The sequence below is a fragment of the Muntiacus reevesi genome, chromosome 2, assembly GCF_963930625.1.
Source record: "Muntiacus reevesi chromosome 2, mMunRee1.1, whole genome shotgun sequence".
NCBI lineage: Eukaryota > Metazoa > Chordata > Mammalia > Artiodactyla > Cervidae > Muntiacus > Muntiacus reevesi.
Window position 1 is genome coordinate 138,938,368 of NC_089250.1, and position 19,769 is coordinate 138,958,136.

At 38.3% G+C, this 19,769-nt stretch overlaps 1 protein-coding gene across 2 annotated transcripts in view; it reads left to right on the forward strand.

The window, feature by feature from the left end:
• The window catches only part of LOC136158243 (cytochrome P450 2C19-like), a 36,111-nt gene extending 23,508 nt beyond the window's left edge, over positions 1–12,603 (forward strand). For both annotated transcript variants that reach the window (XM_065920026.1, XM_065920027.1), the window contains 4 exons: positions 2,798–2,939; positions 8,648–8,835; positions 11,550–11,691; positions 12,422–12,603. In XM_065920026.1, coding sequence (XP_065776098.1) covers positions 2,798–2,939; positions 8,648–8,835; positions 11,550–11,691; positions 12,422–12,603 — 654 coding nt within the window. The remainder of the gene's footprint in view (positions 1–2,797; positions 2,940–8,647; positions 8,836–11,549; positions 11,692–12,421) is intronic.
• Positions 12,604–19,769: the final 7,166 nt, after the last annotated feature.

A 19,769-nucleotide genomic window follows, 5' to 3' on the forward strand; every position in this document is an offset into this window, starting at 1 on the left:
TGGAACTGGGTTTTGAGGAGTGTTAGGCAGCATGGGAAATGTCACATTTACGAAACATTGCATTTAAGCACATTGGCTGCAAGTGTCTAACTAGTTTCCAGAATCCCAAAGTAGTTGCTCAGATACTGTGTGCATGGTGAGTTGTTTCAGTGGAGGGATGGATTTCTGAAACTTCCTATCTGCCTTCTTTGGGACATTAATTCAGTAAAGCTATCATAACAATACTGAGTGTTTTGATCTACGTTAAGAAAGGTTTTTTATTTATAAGCATGCTAAGTCACTTCAGTCCTACCTGACTCTGTGGACTGCAGCCTGCCAGGCTCCCCTGTCCATGGGATCCTCCAGGCAAGAATACTGGAGTGGGTTGCCATGCCCTCCTCCTAGAGATCTTCCCAACTCAGGTATCAAACCTGTGTCTCTTCCATCTACCTGCACTGGCCAATGGATTCTTTACCACTAGCGCCACCTGGGAAGATCTTTATTTATGTAGGTTTTCTTTAATCTTTCAATATTATTTTATAAAATTCCTTTCAGCAGTGTTTTCTATAGCCTAACAATGATAGGCTATGTACACATAACCACTTTATCTTCAAATCCAATTCAAGGAATGAAAATACTAGTATTGTTTTATGAGTTCACTGCATTTCTTACTGACTTTGAATAGTTTTGAATTGACAAGCTTATAGCTTGTGTAAAATCAAAGGTGATGACTCTTTCTCTAAAAAGTATACTCATTCAGAGTGTTTGGTCTCCCTTCAGTGTGTTTATTACTTAATATTAGACATGGCACTGGACCACTGGAGATTGCAAATGCATCGTGGAATTAATACTGGCCTAAGGACAGGTTCACAATGTTTTTGCATGTTAGCAGTCCCTTCTACTCAGTATTGAAAACAGCCTGTTTACTTTTACTTGTCAAGTGCTTTTTATGTTGTTGTTCTGATTCTGTGAAAAATGCCCTTGGTAATTTGATAGGGATTACATTGAATCTGTAGATTGCCTTGGATCATATAGTAATTTTCAAATATTGATTCTTCTGATCCACGAACATGATATATCTCTCCATCTGTTTATGTCATCTTTGATTTTTTCATTGGGATCTTATAGTTTTCTGAGTACAGATCTTTTGCCTTGTTAGGTAGGTTTATGCCTAGATGGTTTATTCTTTTTGGTGTGATGGCAAATGAGTCGGTTTCCTTCATTTCTCATTCTGATCTTTCATTGTTAGTGTATAGGAATGAAAGAGATTTCTTTTCTATGTATTAATGCTGTATCCTGCAACTTTACCAAATTCATCAATGAGATCTAGTAGTTTTATGGTAGCATCTTTAGGATTTTCTGTGTATAATATCATGTATAATACCATTGGTTGCAGTGTGGTGGGTATGTGCTCAGTCATGTTTGATCCATTGGTTATTTAACAACATATTGTTCAGCCTCCATGTGTTTTTGTCTTATACACTTTTCCCTGTAATTGATACCTAATCTCATAGTCTTGTTGCTGGAAAAGTTTCTTGATATGATTTCAATTTTCTAAAATTTACTGAGTTTTGATTTGTGACCCAAGATGATATCCTGGAGAATGTTCCATGTCTGCTTAACAAAAAAGTATATTCTGCTGCCTTTGAATGGAATGTCCAATTAATATCTAGGACAGTAAGTTTATCTAGTCTAATGGGTTATTTAAGGCTTGTGTTTCCTTCTTAATCTTCTGTCTGGATGATCTTTCCAGTGCTGTAATTTTAAGTTGCCCACTGTTATTTTGTTTCTATAGATTTCCCCTTTAATGGCTGTTAGAATTTGCCTGATACACTGTGGTGCTCCTATGTTGGGTGCATATGTACTTACAACTGTTACATCTTCTTGGATTGATCCTTGATCATTATGTACTGCCCTTTCTTGTCTCTTGTAAGAGTCTTTATTTAATTTACTTGTTTACCTTATTTATTTGGCTGTGCCAGGTCTTAGTTGTAACATGCAGGATCTTCTAATTGTGGCATGCAAGCACTTAGTTGCAGCATGTGAGATTTACTTCCCCAACCAGGGGTCAAACCTGGGCCACCTGTGTTGGGAGTGCACAATCTTAGTCACTGGACCACCAGGGAAATCCCAGTCTTTATTTTAAAGTCTATTTTGTCCAATATGAGTATTGCTACTCCAGCTTTCTTTTGATTTCCATTTGTATGGACTATCTCTTTCCATGCCTTCACTTTCAATCTATCAAATACTTGTTTTTGAGTAAGAAAGAGAAAGTGTACCAGTAGGCTTCTACTTACATCTTGTTTGCAAAATGTTAAGCTGCATAGCCTGAAAGTGAATGTGTTAGTCACTCGGTTGTGTCTGCCTCTTTGTGACTTCATGGACTGTAGCCCGCCAGGCTTCATGGAAGCCTGTCCATGGAATACTCCAGGCAAGAATACTGAAGTGGGTGGCCATTCCATCATCCAGGGGATGGAGAAGTCATTGCCTTCTCCAGGGGATCTTCCCTACCCAGGAGTCAAATTTGAGTCTCCTGCATTGCAGGAAGATTCTTTACCATGAAAGCCACTACCTAAATGCAAAAGAGACTGATGAATGGAACTTTTAGGCAAATGAGGAATAAGGCAGGAGAAAATGACATTTAAGTCAACTGATCTATAGTATTTTGTTTTTCTATACAGTGTTTTTTTTTTTTTTTTTCCTGTAATTGCCAAGTAGTTTGTATATTGCCTTAATTTTAAAACACCATGAGCTATTTTGGATTAAGGGAAATTCTGATAAACTAGCTTGTCAAACAATTTTATCAAATCATTCCTAGGAGAAACAAAATCAACAATTGGAGTATACTTTTGAAAACTTGACAACCACTGTATTTGATTTGTTTGGAGCTGGGACAGAGACGACAAGCACCACTCTGAGATATGGGCTCCTCCTGCTGCTAAAGCACCCAGAGGTCACAGGTATGGTACATGGCGAGCAGGGTGACTGCAGAAGAGATATTGGAAAGAGACTGGGAGTGTTTTCCATCTTGTTGCTCTTAGTTCAGTTCAGTTCAATTGTTCAGTAGTATCCGACTCCTTGCGACCCAATGAATTGCAGCCCGCCAGGCCTCCCTGTCCATCACCAACGCCTGGAGTTTACTCAAACTAACGTCCATGGAGTCGGTGATGCCATGCAGCCAGCTCATCCTCTGTCATACCCTTCTCCTCCTGCCCCCAATCCCTTCCAGCATCAGGGTATTTTCCAATGAGTCAACTCTTCGCATGAGGTGGCCAAAGTACTGAAGTTTCAGCTTCTGCATCAGTCCTTCCAATGAACAACCAGGACTGATTACCTTTAGGATAGACTGGTTGGATCTCCTTGCAGTCCAAGGGACTCTCAAGTCTTCTCCAACACCACAGTTCAAAAGCATCACTTTTTTGGCACTCAACTTTCTTCACAGTCCAACTCTCACATCCATACATGACCACTGGAAAAACCATAGCCTTGACTAGGCACACCTTTATTGGCAAAGTAATGTCTCTGTTTTTTAATATGCTATCTAGGTTGGTCACAACTTTCCTTCCAAGGAGTAAGCGTCTTTTAATATCATGGCTTCAATCACCATCTGCAGTGATTTTGGAACCGCAGAAAATAAAGTCTGATGCTGTTTCCACTGTTTCCCCATCTATTTCCCATGAAGTGATGGGATCAGATGCCATGATCTTAGTTTTCTGAATGTTGAGCTTTAAGTCAACTTTTTCACTCTCCTCTTTCACTTTCATCAAGAGGCTTTTTAGTTCCTCTTCACTTTCTGCCATAAGGGTGGTGTCATTTGCATATCTGAGATTATTGATATTTCTCCTGACAGTCTTGATTCCAGCTTGTGCTTCTTCCAGCCCAGCATTCCTCATGATGTACACTTCATATAAGTTAAATAAGCAGGGTGACAATATACAGCCTTGACATACTCCTTTCCCTATTTGGAACTAGTGTGTTTGTCCATGTCCAGTTCAAACTGCTGCTTCCTGACCTGCATATAGGTTTCTCAAGAGGCAGGTCAGGTGGTCTGGTATTCCCATCTCTTTCAGAATTTTCCACACTTGATTGTGATCCACACAGTCAAAGGCTTTGGCATAGTCAGTAAAGCAGAAATAGATGTTTTTCTGGAACTCTCTTGCTTTTTTGATGATCCAGCAGATGTTGGCAATTTGATCTCTGGTTCCTCTGCCTTTTCTAAATCCAGCTTGAACATCTGGAAGTTCTCGGTTTACCTATTGCTGAAGCCTGGCTTGGAGAATTTTGAGCATTACTTTACTAGCGTGTGAGATGAGTGCAACTGTGCATTAGTTTGAGCTTTCTTTGGGATTGGAATGAAAACTGACCTTTTCCAGTCCCGTGGCCACTGCTGAGTTTTCCAAATTTGCTGGCACATTGAGTCCAGCACTTTCACAGCATCATCTTTCAGGATTTGAAATAGCTCAACTGGAAATTCCATCACCTCCACTAGCTTTGTTCATAGTGATGCTTTCTAAGACCCACTTGACTTCACATTCCAGGATGTCTGGCTCTAGGTGAGTGATCACACCATCATGATTATCTGGGTCATGAAGATCTTTTTTTTACAGTTCTTCTGTGTATCTTGTCACCTCCTCTTAGTATCAATCTCTGTTTGAGCAGCTTAATGTTTTCAGATTTAACGAAGGAATGGCGTTGGTACATCTTTACATAATACAGGAGGATGACAGACAGGAGTGAAGACACTGTGAAAGTAACAAAAGTGATAAAGCAACATCTGGATTTCATGGGAGGTCATGTGTAGCCCAGTATTCTTGCCTGGAAAATCCCATGGGCTGAGGATCCTGGTAGGCTACAGTCCATGGAGTCACAAAGAGTCGGACACGACTGAGCGACTTCACTTCATTTCACTTCACTTCACGTGTAGCAGGCACTCCCAGCATGAATTGGCCTGGGGCTACATAATGGCTTTATTATGGAAAGACCACTTTGTTGCCACCTCATTCTGAAAATGCAGTGTTCTAAAACCAGGGTAGGGAAAATGGAAATTCTCCTTGCTGCTGCTAAGTCGCTTCAATCGTGTTCAACTCTGTGTGACCCCATAGATGGCAGCCCACCAGGATCCTCTGTCTCTGGGATTCTCCAGGAAAGAATACTGGAGTGGGCTGCCATTTCCTTCTCTGGAAACTCTCCTTACTGAAGCCTGAATGGAAATCCTAGAAATTTAGAGAGGTAGCCAGAGATACCGCCTACTTTCTGGGAAGTGATCTAAAAATTTATATTCACAAGAAATTGTACTATTCAGGTTTAAGGTGCCTGTAAAGGTATTTTATTAGTCCAGAAGTCTGGTTCTAGAGAAACAGTGCTTGCCAAAATAAGAACTTTGGTGGTCTATAATTTTATCTTTTACAAAGAACATTATATAAGACTTACATTTAAAGAGTTATGATTATTCATAGCAATTTAGAAACAATGCCCTGTCATGTGTCAGGATGTCTCTACAATGACTATGAACTATTACAAATGAGATTCAATTTTCTAAAGTTGGACAAGAGGAGGCCAGGAAACAACCACAGATAGAACTTTAACAAATTTCTAAAACACAGAGAACATATTGAAGGGTGATAATGAAGTCAGTAGAGAAGATGACGTTGTATCCTAAATATCAGAAAAGGAAGATACTTCGCTGGTAGCTCGGATGGTAAAGAACCCACCTGCAATGCAGGAGACCCCGGTTTGATTTCTGGGTCAGGAATGCTCCCCTGGGGAAGAGATAGGCTCCCCAGCCAGTATTCTTGGACTTCCCTGGTAGCTGAGATGACAAAGAATCCATCTCCAATGCGGGAGGCCTGAGTTCGATCCCTGGGTTGGGACGATCCCCTGGAGGAGGGCATGGCAACCCACTATAGTATTCTTGCCTGGAGAACCCCCATTGACAGAGGAGCTTGGCAGGCTACAGTCCGTGGGGTTGCAAAGAGTTGGACACAACTGAGTGACTAAGCACAGCACAGAGAAGATTAAGTTGTGTCCTAAATGTCAGAAAAGGAAGATACATAATTAGGAAAAGTTATTTATATCCCTTCCATCCCGTAAGTTTCAGCATTTAGAAGTAGCAGGTGTCAAGCAGAATAGAGGGAGACAAAGGCTGATAAAAGTAGCTCACCTAGCCACAACTCTTTGACAACTCCCTAGTGGCTCAGAAAGTAAAGAATCTGACTGCAATGCAGGAGACCCAGGTTCAATCCCTTGGTCAGAAAGATCCCCTGGAAAAGGGAAAGGTAATCCACTCCAGTATTCTTCCCTGGAGAATTCCATAGACAGAGGAAGCTGGAAGGCTACAGTCCATGGGATCACAAAGAGTTGGGATTGACTGAGAGACTAACACTTTCAGTTTATCAGATCACTGTGTTCCCCCAATAGGATGAGAGAGGTTTACTCTCTAGAGAAGTGGAATCTAAGAGGCCCAATGCCCAGGACACTGGGCAGAGAAAGGAGGAAAGAGTGAGGTCACAGCGTGGAAGAAAATATAGGGGAAAATTCACATCTTGAATTCAGACTCAGCTCCTTTCTGCATCCTGCTTCCTGAAGTTCAGCAACAAGAGAAAAACTCCAGAGAGTGAACACTCTGGAGAAAAGACCTCCATATATTTCCATGTAGATAAATAATTCTCTTGATGTGTATAGCAGAGTGAATGAAATAAAAACATTCACCCCAAGATAGAGGGTCGTGAAACTTCAAAACACCAGGATAAAAGAGGAAATCACAAAAACTTTCAGAGAAATTTAGCAGGTCATAGATAAAGGATTAGAGTTCACAACAGCATCAGAATTCAAGATCAACTATCAAACTAGGTATTGATTTTATAAAGGGTAATTTCAGACCAGTGTGTTTGACAAATTTTTACCCACTCTTTCCCTTTTCTCATCCAAATGCCTGAAGTCATGTCATAGGAAGTCATGGCTCCAGAAATCTTGAGAACTCATGAAGGAGAATGAAAGTGTCAGGACTATTGCTAGGTATCAGGCATAGAAAATATCCACTTCAAAATGGGTTAGATAGATAAAGTAGCTATGAAGGGAGACACCAAACAAAAGAGAAGTGATTGATGATCTGAGATTTCCTTATAGAAGGAAAATTATTATTTGGAGTTTGGAATATTTATCTCAGTATTTGAAAATAATTCTAGATCAAGATACAGAAATGTATAAGAAGAAATAAAGAGACATATTTAAGTCCAAGAAAATACCAAAAATTAAACATAATCATAGTTGTCTGATCAGGAAGCTTTGTTTATGTAATCAGAACGATGATAAAATGAAATTCTAACAGCCGAAAGTTGTGATCTAAATATATTGGGGGAAATGGAGTAACAGGAATTATGTGTGTTATGTGTGTTCTGTATGAAGTGGAAATGGAGCTATACTAATAAATTCTCATCTCCCATAGGACAATATTGTCTAGAAATAGGTATGTTAAAAATAGAAACAGTGAATTATTATTTAGAAATATAGCATCAATTTCAGAAGAAACTGCTAGAATACTCAGTGTGGTAGCTTATGGAAATTGGAAGATGAAAAGAGTACCATTGCAAATTGTACAAATATACAAAAACATGTGAAATTTAACTTTTCTACCTCTATATTATTTTGTTAAAAATTAACATCTGATTCCTATTTTTCTTTCAGCAAGGACTATAATGTCTTGAGGTTATGTTCTGTTTATATTTTAAAACAGTTCATCATTTATTTTATCATGTATGTTAATATAGAGATATGCATGGATGTATCGTAAGCCTAGTTTTTAGGAGACTTACATACATCTGTATTATGGTCATTTTCTCTCTATGTCTGGGTGTACTTCTGGGCATGTAATCCAAATTTGTTCTGCTTTGTTAATATTGTTTTTCTGATCTTAGCTGTTTACTTTTCCAAAAATTAAAAAAAAATTTTTGTTTATTTATTCATTTAGTTTTGGCTGTGCTGGGTGTTTGTTGTTGCATGTGGACTTTCTCTAGTTTTAGCAACTGGGGCTACTTTCTAGTTGCTGTATTCAGGCTTCTCATTGTGATGGCTTCTCTTGTTGTGGAGCACAGGCTCTAGGGCACACAGGCTTCAGTAGTTACAACACATAGGCTCAATAATTGCGAGACACGGGCTCAGTTGCCCGGCAGTATATGGAATCTTCCAGACCAGAGATTGAACACGTGCTTCCTGCATTGGCAGGCAGATTCTTATCCACTGGACCACCAGGGAAGTCCTAACTGATGTTTATAATGATGTTGGAACACCTTCATAATGCCTCGTGTATCCTTGAATTCAGTCCTGAATATTGATTGGAAGGACTGATGCTGAAGCTGAAACTCCAATACTTTGGCCACCTGATGTGAAGAACTGACATTGGAAAAGACCCTGATGCTGGGAAAGTTTGAAGGCAGGAAGAGAAGGGGACGACAAAGAAGGAGATGGTTGGATGGCATTACCAACTCAATGGACATGAGTTTGAGCAAGCTCTGGGGGTTGGTAATGGACAGGGAAGACTGGTGTACTGAGGTCCATGGGGTCGCAAAGAATTGGACATGGCTGAGCAACTGAACTGAACTGATCCCTGAATTGGTATGCAAATATGATATGCGCTTTTCTTTTTTGCATTAGTCATACTATCTCTTATCAGCTAAGGTCCAGGAAGAGATTGACCATGTGATTGGAAGACACCGGAGCCCCTGTATGCAGGACAGAAGCCATATGCCCTACACGGATGCTGTGGTCCACGAGATCCAGAGATACATTGACCTGATCCCTTCCAGTCTACCCCATATGGTGACCCGTGACGTTGAATTTAGAAACTACATCATCCCCAAGGTTAGATTGATTTCTCTTACAGTGACTTCAGTGGTCTTGATATTCCCATTTCACTGTATGGATGCAATCCTTAATGAACACAGATGAGAGAAGCACAAAAATCATATGTGTAGCAATTCAATGGTTTGTGTATTGTTTCCAGATTAGTTTAGAAAGCTATAAAATATTTTGACAGGTAGCAGTGTAAGTCTTCCAAATTTGTTCTGCTTTGTTAATGTTGTTTTTCTGATCTTAGCTGTTTACTTTTCCAAACAATGTTAGTACTAGTTTGTCAATTAACCAAAGCTCTCTGCTGGGATTTTTATCAGTGTTATATTTGATATATTTAGAAAGATTTAACATCATGACTCATTTTATCTTTGTGTTAATAAATATGGTATATACTTCCAATTTTGGGGGGTTTATAGCTCTCTCAAAATTTTTTGGTGTACTGATTGGCTTGCAAATCTTTTATTGTTTTTTTCCCCACTAGATGCTTAATATTATGTTTGCTTTTATAAAATTTTTAGCCTTTTCTATTTCTTTTATCTGGAATATGGGAATATAATCAGCTTTTATCATTTGATGATTTTAATGGTAGGAAACTTGCTAATTTTAAAATCATTACTAATAATCTTTCTCTAAATTAATTGCAATTTCTATATACATTGCCCTGTAATCTGGGTTAATATCCATGTTTCATCTTTGTTTCATTTCTGATCTATAGGAGAGTGGAGGTTAACCTCTCACTACTGAGCATGTTTTATGTACATTTTGGTAGATTTTAAAAATTAGATTAGGAAAACTTACCCTCTTTATTTTTTATGATTTTTAGGTTATAATTGCTATACAATTTTTTCATATTGATTTCTGCAACTATTGCTATGCTTGTATGGCCTTGTATTCCCCACTAAATATACATATTATAAGTATACACACAGCAGAATTTGGTTTGCTACATTTTGTTCAGAACTTCTCTGTTTAGAGTAAAGAATTTTGGTTTACTATATTTCTTCTTCAAAATTTTCTTGTCAGATTTCTGATATTAAGATAATGTTGTCCTTATAAAGTGAGATGAGAAATATTCCCTAATGTGGGCATATTTTATAAGTCTTCCCCTCTTCTACTTGTTGTCACCTAGCTGTGCCTTTGATGTGTCTAATAACTTTTTGTTGAGTATCAATTGTTATAAATGAGAAAATGCTGAGTTTTAGGCAATGTTTTTATTCTTCCACACAAAGTTCATCCTTCTCCTAGTGGATATTTGGAATGATATAACACCTCCCTTTTAAGTAAACTGTGGGCATTGACACAAGCTAAAATTATTAATAACTTTAGATGTTAAAGCAGTGGAAGCATGAGTCTTAACCATTGGACCACCAGGGAGGTCCCCCAGCCTGTATTTCAAATTTTCCCACTTTTACTGGAATATCCTTTATAGTCTTTTCCCCCCCTTTTTAATTCAATATCCAACCAAAGAACAAGCGTGAAATCTGGCAATCTTTACTTTTTAATCTTCCATTACGAGTTCTCTTTGCACTCTTTGTTTTCTTTCAGTATATTTCACTTTGAGAAGTGTTCAGGCCAATACTCATGTAAAACATTCTTCAAGCTGGTTCTCTAGTAATTAATTAGATTCCAGTTATGATTGGGCAAGAGAACTACATAGGTGCTTTGTGTTTCCCACTGAAATTCATTGGGAAGGTGGGAGGCCACATCATGTCACTTACCTCGTTATTGGTTATGCACTGTTATTCAAATAATAAAATAGCATCTATCAGGTTTCTCCATGGCCTAAGTTCTGACTTTATTTTTACACTTAATTAATAAAAATCTATGGCACATATTGGCGGAGGTGGTTTAGTCACTAAATCATGTCTGACTCTTGCGACCCCATGGACTGTAGCCTACCAGGCTCCTCTGTCTGTGAGATTTTCTAAGCAAGATTACTGGAGTGGATTGCCATTTCCTTCTTCAGGGGATCTTCCTGACCCAGGAATTGAACCTGGGTCTCCTGCATTGCAGGCAGATTCTTTACCAGTTGAGTTATGAACTTGGTAAATTTCGTGCTTAACATTCACCCTACAGTTTTAGCATTAATAGGTAAATGTTGCTTAAGTCAGTGACCCTAAGAGGAATGGTCATAAAATGATTTTTCTATTTTTTTCATCCTTTCTTTGCTTTTAAACTAGCATCCATTTCTAATGAACCCTGCCACATACTTTAAGAAACAATCCACATGGCAATGATAAATACTAGGAGTTGTTATTATACTTATTGTTATTATCACAGAAGTTATTATTAATTAGATGAGAAATTTCTTTATAAAAGCCTTATGAACAGATAATCTAGACATCCTAAGCTCTAACAGAGTCTCCCCATTTTAAACCATAATCCACATATTAGGTGAGTGAAAACCAAAGTAGAAATAAAGCAGCTGATGGGGACAGACACCAGTATGATAAGCAGAATGGATTCATAGGGTCTAACACCCTAGGATCTATGGACTTACTACTTCAAATGCCACCGAAGTCCACATTAGCAATATCACTGTCACTTGCCTTAAGCTTATTCCTTGTTTATTACTTCCTTGTCTGGCGCAAAATGCCATTGTCTTTCTTTGGACCTAGGATTCCTCACCTGTAGGTCATAAGATTGGAATAAATAATTTATAATATTTCTTCCAGCTCCATGACTTCTTTATAATTCAGTTTATCTTCATCTTTTCCTCCCAGGGCACAGAGGTATTAGTGTCGCTGACTTCTGTGCTGTATGATGACAAAGTATTTCCTAACCCAGGAGTGTTTGACCCTGGCCACTTCCTGGATGAGAGTGGTAACTTTAAAAAGAGTGACTACTTCATGCCTTTCTCAGCAGGTAACAAAATTTTTTTCCTTCGTTACTTCAAAGGATAAGATGCTTTGGGGGAGGGGGGATCAGTTGGAACTTCTTATAAAATTCCCAATCAGGGGCTGGTTGAATTGCTCTTTTCCTATACTCAGGTGTAGCAATTGCAATGCCCACACACTTTCCCTCCTCATAATATATGCTCTTTACTGGACTAAGTCACCAAAGCTTTGGAAAGATGACCCAATTCTTTCAAATTCAGAAATAAAATTTGAGCTAGGTGCTGAAAATATAAGAGAAGTGCACCTTAACCAGAAGGAACCATGTGTTGTAAAACTTGAAACTTCAAGATATGTTGAAGATTGATGAAGACGTAGTTAGAGCAGAGAATAGAGGCTGTGAGGGGTAGAAATAAAGATGATGGAGACATCAGACTAAGAACAAAAAATACAATGTGCTGTGTGTTTCCAGGAGAAGGAAAAGATTTATGAAAACATGAAATATCAAATTGTATGAGAATAGTTGATGAAGTACTTGGCATAGTGCCAAAGCTCATTGAAAATTTGTATAAATAAGGATAGCCGTTAAGATATGAAAGTATGTGAACAGCATGTGTATCCAGCCTATGTCTGTCTATCTAACTGTTGTGGCTTACATTTATCCACTCAACCATTCATCAATGGTTACTGTATAGTCTCTTTCTGACAGCCAGAAACACAGTGTTCAAGGAGTATGTACTCTCTGTGTTTGTTATTTTCAGGAAAACGGATTTGTGCAGGAGAGAGCCTGGCCCGCATGGAGGTGTTTTTATTCCTGACAGCGATTTTACAAAAATTTACTTTGAAATCTGTGGTTGACCCAAAGGACATCGACACCACCCCAATTGCCAATGGGTTCGTTTCTGTGCCACCTCCTTACAAGCTCTGCTTCATTCCTCTGTGAGAAGGTGTCTCCTATGATGTTGTCTTTAACTCCTTCTAACTGGGGCATTGGTCACTTCCTTCCTCTTCATCTTCTGCCTAGGAATGCCTTCTCAACCTCTTTTCTTGTTACGGTGTAGTTTCACTGCAGAAATGTACCTGCTATTCTCCATGTCCTGTAACATTTTTATTGGCCATCACATATGCTAATGCTTTAATCTATTATTGAGTAGCACTATGTAGTCAATACAAAATAGAACAAGATGATTAGTGTATGGCAGTGGAGAGTCATTATTCCAGTGCATGTTCCTAATAAAAGGTGTAATTTGATGAGCCAGTTCTCAGAGTTTCCTTATGGTGTGCCTAATACAAGTAAGAAAGGAAGGAAAGTAATCCAAAGAAGTCATGTTGGTCTCATAGTGATCAGCACAGAGGACTAGGGAGATTAAGCAGGAAAGTTCTCTTGGCTGCATGTCACTTAGAGCTACTTGAGGTTTGGATTTGAAACTGAAAGAGATTGTGTTCAGGAGTGCCTCAATAGGAAAATATTGAGATCAGTGATAGTAAGGAATTAAATCCAAAGTAAGTCACAGAAAACTACAAATGAAAATTAGAGCAGAAATCAATGAAATTGCAAACAAGAAATCAAGATAAAAGTCAATGAGACCAAAGCTAATTCTTTGAAAGGTTGAATAGAACTGATAAACCCATAAGTAACCTATTCCCCACTCCAAGAGAGAAGACACACAATATTAATATCATTGCTAAAAGAGGAACCATAACTTTGAATCCCAGAGCACTAAAAGGATAATAAGGGATAATTATGAAGCTGTATGCCCACCAGTTTGAGAAGTTCAATGACATAGTTAATTTCACACACAATCTTTCAAAATTCACACACAAAAGAGTAACATCAGTAACATGGCACAATAGGAAGACTTGAACTTTTCTTCTCCTAATGGGCACATTAATTCACAGAAACACATGGATAAATTCTTTGTAAAAATCCAAAAGCTAGTTGAAAGACTTCTGCACCCTTAGTGAATGTGAACCTAACCACATCAAAGCCAGAAAGAGAAGCAGATCCTCTCTCACCACAACTACGAAGCCCAGCAATGTGCTGTATAACTTGGCAGGAATCCCCCTTCCAGCTCTCAGCTTCTCCTTGAGGAGCAAAGGAGTTGGCATGCACATCTGGCATTCCAACTTCTCACAGCTGTGGGGGAACTTCATGAGGAACTGGCCTCTGTGTTACTTTTCTTGGAGCACTGAAAGGACTCAGCTAGCTGTAGCTACCTGGGAGTTTCAAGAACATAAGAAGCAGGCTGGACTAGCACACAGGTTTGAGAGACCTCCAGAGTCCCTGGCTGAGCTGATTGGTGAAGTTCTTCTTCTCCATGTGACTAGTCAGTGAAGACTGAAACTAGCTGTTGTCTAATGTGCAAATAGTAATGGAGAGAGTCAAGGAAAATGTAGAAACAGGAGATGTCTGATTAACCTGAAACATCATTCAAAATTAGTCATGAAGTTGATCACTGGGGTCTGGAAAACAGTAAAGAAATGAAGTAGGAATTTCAACAGCAGTGCAGAAAATTCAAAGGTATGAAACAGAAGTCATAGAGCTGAAGAGTACTTTTTGTATTTAAAGAAAATCATTAGTGGATGTAACAATAGACTAGATCAAGCAGAACAAAAGATCAACAAACTTGAAGATAAGACATTGGAACTTATTCAATTGAGGGCAAAAAGAAAAAAGGAGGAAAAAGAAAAGGAGTTTAAGGGACTTATAGAACACTATCAAGTAGATCAATACATGCAGTAAAGGAGTCATAGACAGAGAAGAGAGAAAGAGAAAGGACCAGAAAACTTATTATTTCAGAAAAGTTATTGAAATTAACAATGGCAGAAATCTTCCCACATCTGGGAGAGGAAGTGCACATAGAAGGAAGGAGGTACCAAGCAGGACAACCCTTACTCAGGGAATAAAATGGTAACTCCAAGAAAGTGATAGTTTTTTTATTCAAAAGAAGCTGGTCTGGTTCTATTAGAGTTAGAGCCATGTGAGTTAGACAGGAAATTAGTGCTTTGGCTTGTCCTGGTTAAAATGTTCCCTGAGACATGGGTTCACTTAATTTTTTTTTCCATTTATTTTTATTACTCGGAGGTTAATTACTTTATAATGTTGTAGTGGTTTTTGCCATACATTGACATGAATCAGCCATGGATTTACATGTGTTCCCCATCCCGATCCCCACTCCCATCTCCCTCTCCATCCCATCCCTCTGGGTCTTCCCAGTGCACCAGCCTTGAGCACTTGTCTCATGCATCCAACCTGGGCTGGTGATCTGTTTCACCCTTGATAGTATACTTGTTTCAATGTTATTCTCTCAGAACATCCCACCCTCACCTTCTCCCACAGAGTCCCAAAGTCTGTTCCGTACAGCTGTGTCTCTCTTTCTGTTTTGCATATAGGGTTATTGTTACCATCTTTTAAAATTCCATATATATGCATTAGTATACTGTATTGGTCTTTATCTTTCTGGCTTACTTCACTCTGTATAATGGCTCCAGTTTCATCCATCTCATTAGAATTGATTCAAATGAATTCTTTTTAATGGCTGAGTAATATTCCATGGTGTATATGTACCACAGCTTTCTGATCCATTCATCTGCTGATGGGCATATAGGTGACTTCCATGTCCTGGCAATTATAAACAGTGCTGCGATGAACATTGGGGTGCATGTGTCTCTTTCAGATCTGGTTTCCTCGGTGTGTATGCTCAGGAGTGGTATTGCTGGGTCATATGGCAGTTCTATTTCCAGTTTTTAAAGGAATCTCCAAACTGTTCTCCATAGTGGCTGTACTAGTTTGCATTCCCACCAACAGTGTAAGAGGGTTCCCTTTTCTCCACACCCTCTCCAGCATTTATTGCTTGTAAACTTTTGGATAGCAGCCATCCTGACTGGCGTGTAATGGTACCTCATCGAAGTTTTGATTTGGATTTCCCTGATAATGAGTGATGTTGAGCATCTTTTCATGTGTTTGTTAGCCATCTGTATGTCTTCTTTGGAGAAATTTCTGTTTAGTCCTTTGGCCCACTTTTTGATTGGGTCATTTATTTCTCTGAAATTGAGCTGCAGGTGTTGCTTGTATATTTTTGAGATGAATCCTTTGTCTGTTTCTTCATTTGCTATTATTTTCTCCCATTCTGAAGGCTGTCTTTTCGTCTTGTGTATAGTTTCCTTTGTTGTGCAAAAGCTTTTAAGTTTAATTAGGTCCATGGGTTCACTTAAATTCTAAAGGTTACAGAACCAAACTTTTCTGACTCCAGTTTAATAAGCTGTCACTGTAACTATTAACTGTATTAATATTTATTTTGAAAGTCACTGATTAGTGTGAATCATGGAATATTGAACAGCAGTGCCATATAAAGGAATTATAAAAATCAAACAAAGCCTATAGTCAGCATAAAGAAGGAATTAATAAAAATCACAGTGGAAATAAGTTAAACAGAGACTAAAAGAATGATAGAAAAGACCAACAAAACGAAGAATTGGGTTTTTTGATAAGGAAAAGAACATTTGGTAAAATTTTAGCCAGACTCATTAGGGAAATTAAGAGGGGAACATATAAAATTAGAAATCATTGAGCTGTTACAACCAATATCACGGAAATACAAAGAATCATCAGAGAATACTACCAACAGTTATTTGCCAATGAGCTGGACAACCTAGAAGAAATGGATACATTCCTAAAAACATATAATCTTCCAGGACTAAATCAAGAAGAAATAGATAATCAAAACAAATTACTAGTATTGAAATTGAATAAGTAATAATAATAAAAATATGCCTACAAACAACCGCTCAGGACTGGATGGCTTCACAGGGGATTTTACCAAACATTTAAAAAATAGTTGATAATTCCCTGGTGATTCAGTGATTAGGACTTTGTGCTTTCACAGCTGGTGATCAGATTCAATTCCTGGTCAGGGAACTAAGAACCCACAAGCTGCACAGCACAGGCAGAAAAAAATAGTTAATACCTATCCTTCTCAAGCTATTCCAAAAAACTGAAGAGGAGGGAACACTTCCAAACTCATTCTGTGAGACCAACACTACTTTGATACCAAACCAAGATACCATTATGAAAGAAAACTACAGGTCAATATCCCTGGTGAACAAAGAGAAGAAGTCCTGAACAAAATATTAGCTGAATTCAGCAATACGTAAAAATGATCCTATACCATGGTCTAGCGGGATTTATTTTAAGGATGCAAGGATGATTCAACACTTGCAAATCGATTAAAGTAATATACCATATTAACAAAGCAAAGGGTTAAAACCCCATGATCGTCTTCCCCGATGCAGAGAAAGCATTTGACAAAATTCAATATCCATTCATGACATATATATACATTAAAAAAAAAAGACTCTCAACAGACTTGGTATAGAGGAGGGAACATATTTCGAGATAGTAAAGGCTGTTTATGACAAACCAACAGCTAACATCATATATACAATGGAATTTTACTCAGCCATAAAAAAGAATGAAATTTTACCATTTCCAGAATGTGGATAATCCTGAAGGGTATTATGCTTAGCAGCATAAGTCAGATAAAGAAAGACAAATACTGGACATTTTCACTTATATGCAGACTCAAAAATAAAACAAGTGAACTAATACAACAAAACAGAAGGAGACTCACAAACACAGAAAATAAGCTAGTGGTTACCAGTGCAGAGAGGGGTAGAGGGAAAGGGTAAGATAAAGGAAGGGCTTTAAGAAGTACAAACTACAAAGCATAAAATTAAAGTTAATAAGATACGAGGATATAATGTACAGTGCATGGAATATAGCCAATATATCATGACAGCTTTGCATGGAAGATAAACTGTAAAAATACCTAATCACCATGTTGTACACCTGAAATTAATATAATATTTGAGTTAACTATCAAAAAAGTGAAAGTGTTTGTCGCTCAGTTGTGACTATAGCCCACCAGGCTCCTCTGTCCATATTCATTCTCCAGGCAAGAGTACAGGACTGGGTTGCCATGCCCTCCTCCAGGGAATCTTCTCAATCCAGGGATCTATCCCAGGTCTCCTCCATTGCAGACAGATTCTTTACTGTCTGAGCCACCATGGAAGTTTGAGTAAACTATGACAATAAAAAAAAAAAATTGGGGCTTCCCTGGTGGCCTAGACAGCAGAGAATTGCCTGTTAATGTGGGAGACACAAGTTCTATCCCTGGATCAGGAAGATACCCTGGAGGAGGGCATGGCCGCCCACTCCAGTATTCTTGCCTGGAGAATCCCATGTGCGGAGGATCCTGGTGGACTACAGTCCCTGGGGTCACAGAGAGTTGGACACTTCCACTTTTTTCAATAAAAAATAATTTGGGGTATCACTAGTTTTACATTTTATGGACAACTTCAGAAATTTACCTTTAAGGAGACTCTGTATATGCATAGCAGATTAGAAACATACTTAATCTTGTCCTGTGTCAGAATCTCACTGAAATGACTATAATCTCAATTACAAATGAGACTTAGTCTTTTATAGTTGGAGAAGTGTATCCCTTAATACACCAGTATGCATATCTCAAGTACAAATATCTTCTCATTCATAACTTTAAAAAATTTTGTGCTCAGGAGTTGTTATTGATGCAATAACATCTAATATATAAGCTATATGTAAGTTTTTCTAACTTTCCTAGAATATCTATTATAGCTTTTTTTTTTCCTTTGCAATTTAGTATCCAGTGAAGAAAATGGCATATAATTTGGTTATCTTTTTCTATTGGTATCCTGTAATCAAGAATAAATTCACTTTGTTTCTTTATTCCCAATCATTACATTTACATTTTGGGGGTCCAAACTAGTAGCCATGTGAAATGTTTGATTGTTTTCTAGAGATTAGATTCCAGCTACGATTTTGGCAAGAGTACTACATAGATGCTATATATATGTCCCACTGAATTTCATTGGGAAGATGGAGGCACATAATATCGTGTATCCCATTATTGGTTATGTCAACCTCCTCACTAAACAAGGAGGTATTCCCAGATGTCCCCATTGTAGAGGTTTCATCATTTAATACATAATTAATAAAAATTTATGGAATGGTACTTTAAGACCTTTTGAATATTCTACAGTCAAAGCATTCACCCAAGAGCTTTAGCATTTGTTAATGGTCCTAATCTGAATTGTTGCCAAATGATCATTTTTTTTTTCTATTTTATCCTCTCTTCTGTGTTTTTAAGCTAAGATCAATCCATAGTGAAGATTTCCCCCATATTTTTTACCTAAGGGAAGCAAATTACACTTCAGTGATAAACACACCTTAGTTGTTACTGAACTCTTTCTCATTGTCTCAAAAGAGGTCCTTTTTCATTAGGTCAGATTTATTTGTATACTTACAAAAACCCTGGGAATGGATACTTCGGACATTTCAAGTGCCAGCAGAGATGAGGTGAATGAAAACTTGAATAATGAAATAGAGCAGCAGATGGGTACAGACACCAGTGTCCAGACTCCATGATAGCAGAACAGATTCAGGTCTGGTAGCCAACCACCCATGTCCTTGGTATTTCAAATGCTATGGGAGGCTACTCTAACAAGATTGCTGCCACTGGCATTAAACTTACCCATGCCTGTTGCTTTGTCTGTCTGGTTTGAAATGCCTCTGCTCTTCTTTGGACCTAGGCTTCCTCAACTATGAGCTGAGTTGCACCATTTCTTCCAGCTCCATGACTTCATAACACATTTCAGGACACAACCATATTTACATTTCTGACTTCTGTGCTGGATAATGACAAAGAATTCCCCAACCCAGAGGTGTTGGACCCCAGCCACTTCCTGGAAGAGAGTAGCAACTTGGAAAAGAGAAATTGGTAGAAAAAATTTATTTCCTTCAGTATTTCATGGAGCAAGACACCTTTTTGAGATCAGATAGAATTTACATGGTGCCCACTCTGGGACTGGTAGGATGGCTGTTTGTCAATGATCAGAAGCACCAGTCCCTAAGCCCACGTGGTCCCCCCTCTTCATGATACACCATTATTAGGCCAGATCACTGAGGTTTCAAAAGTTGATCCAGTTCTTCCAAATTGAGAAAACTAGAATATGAGTTGATGAAATTCTTCCGCTAAACACATCACTGTGTGTCTGAGAACTCCTCAGAAT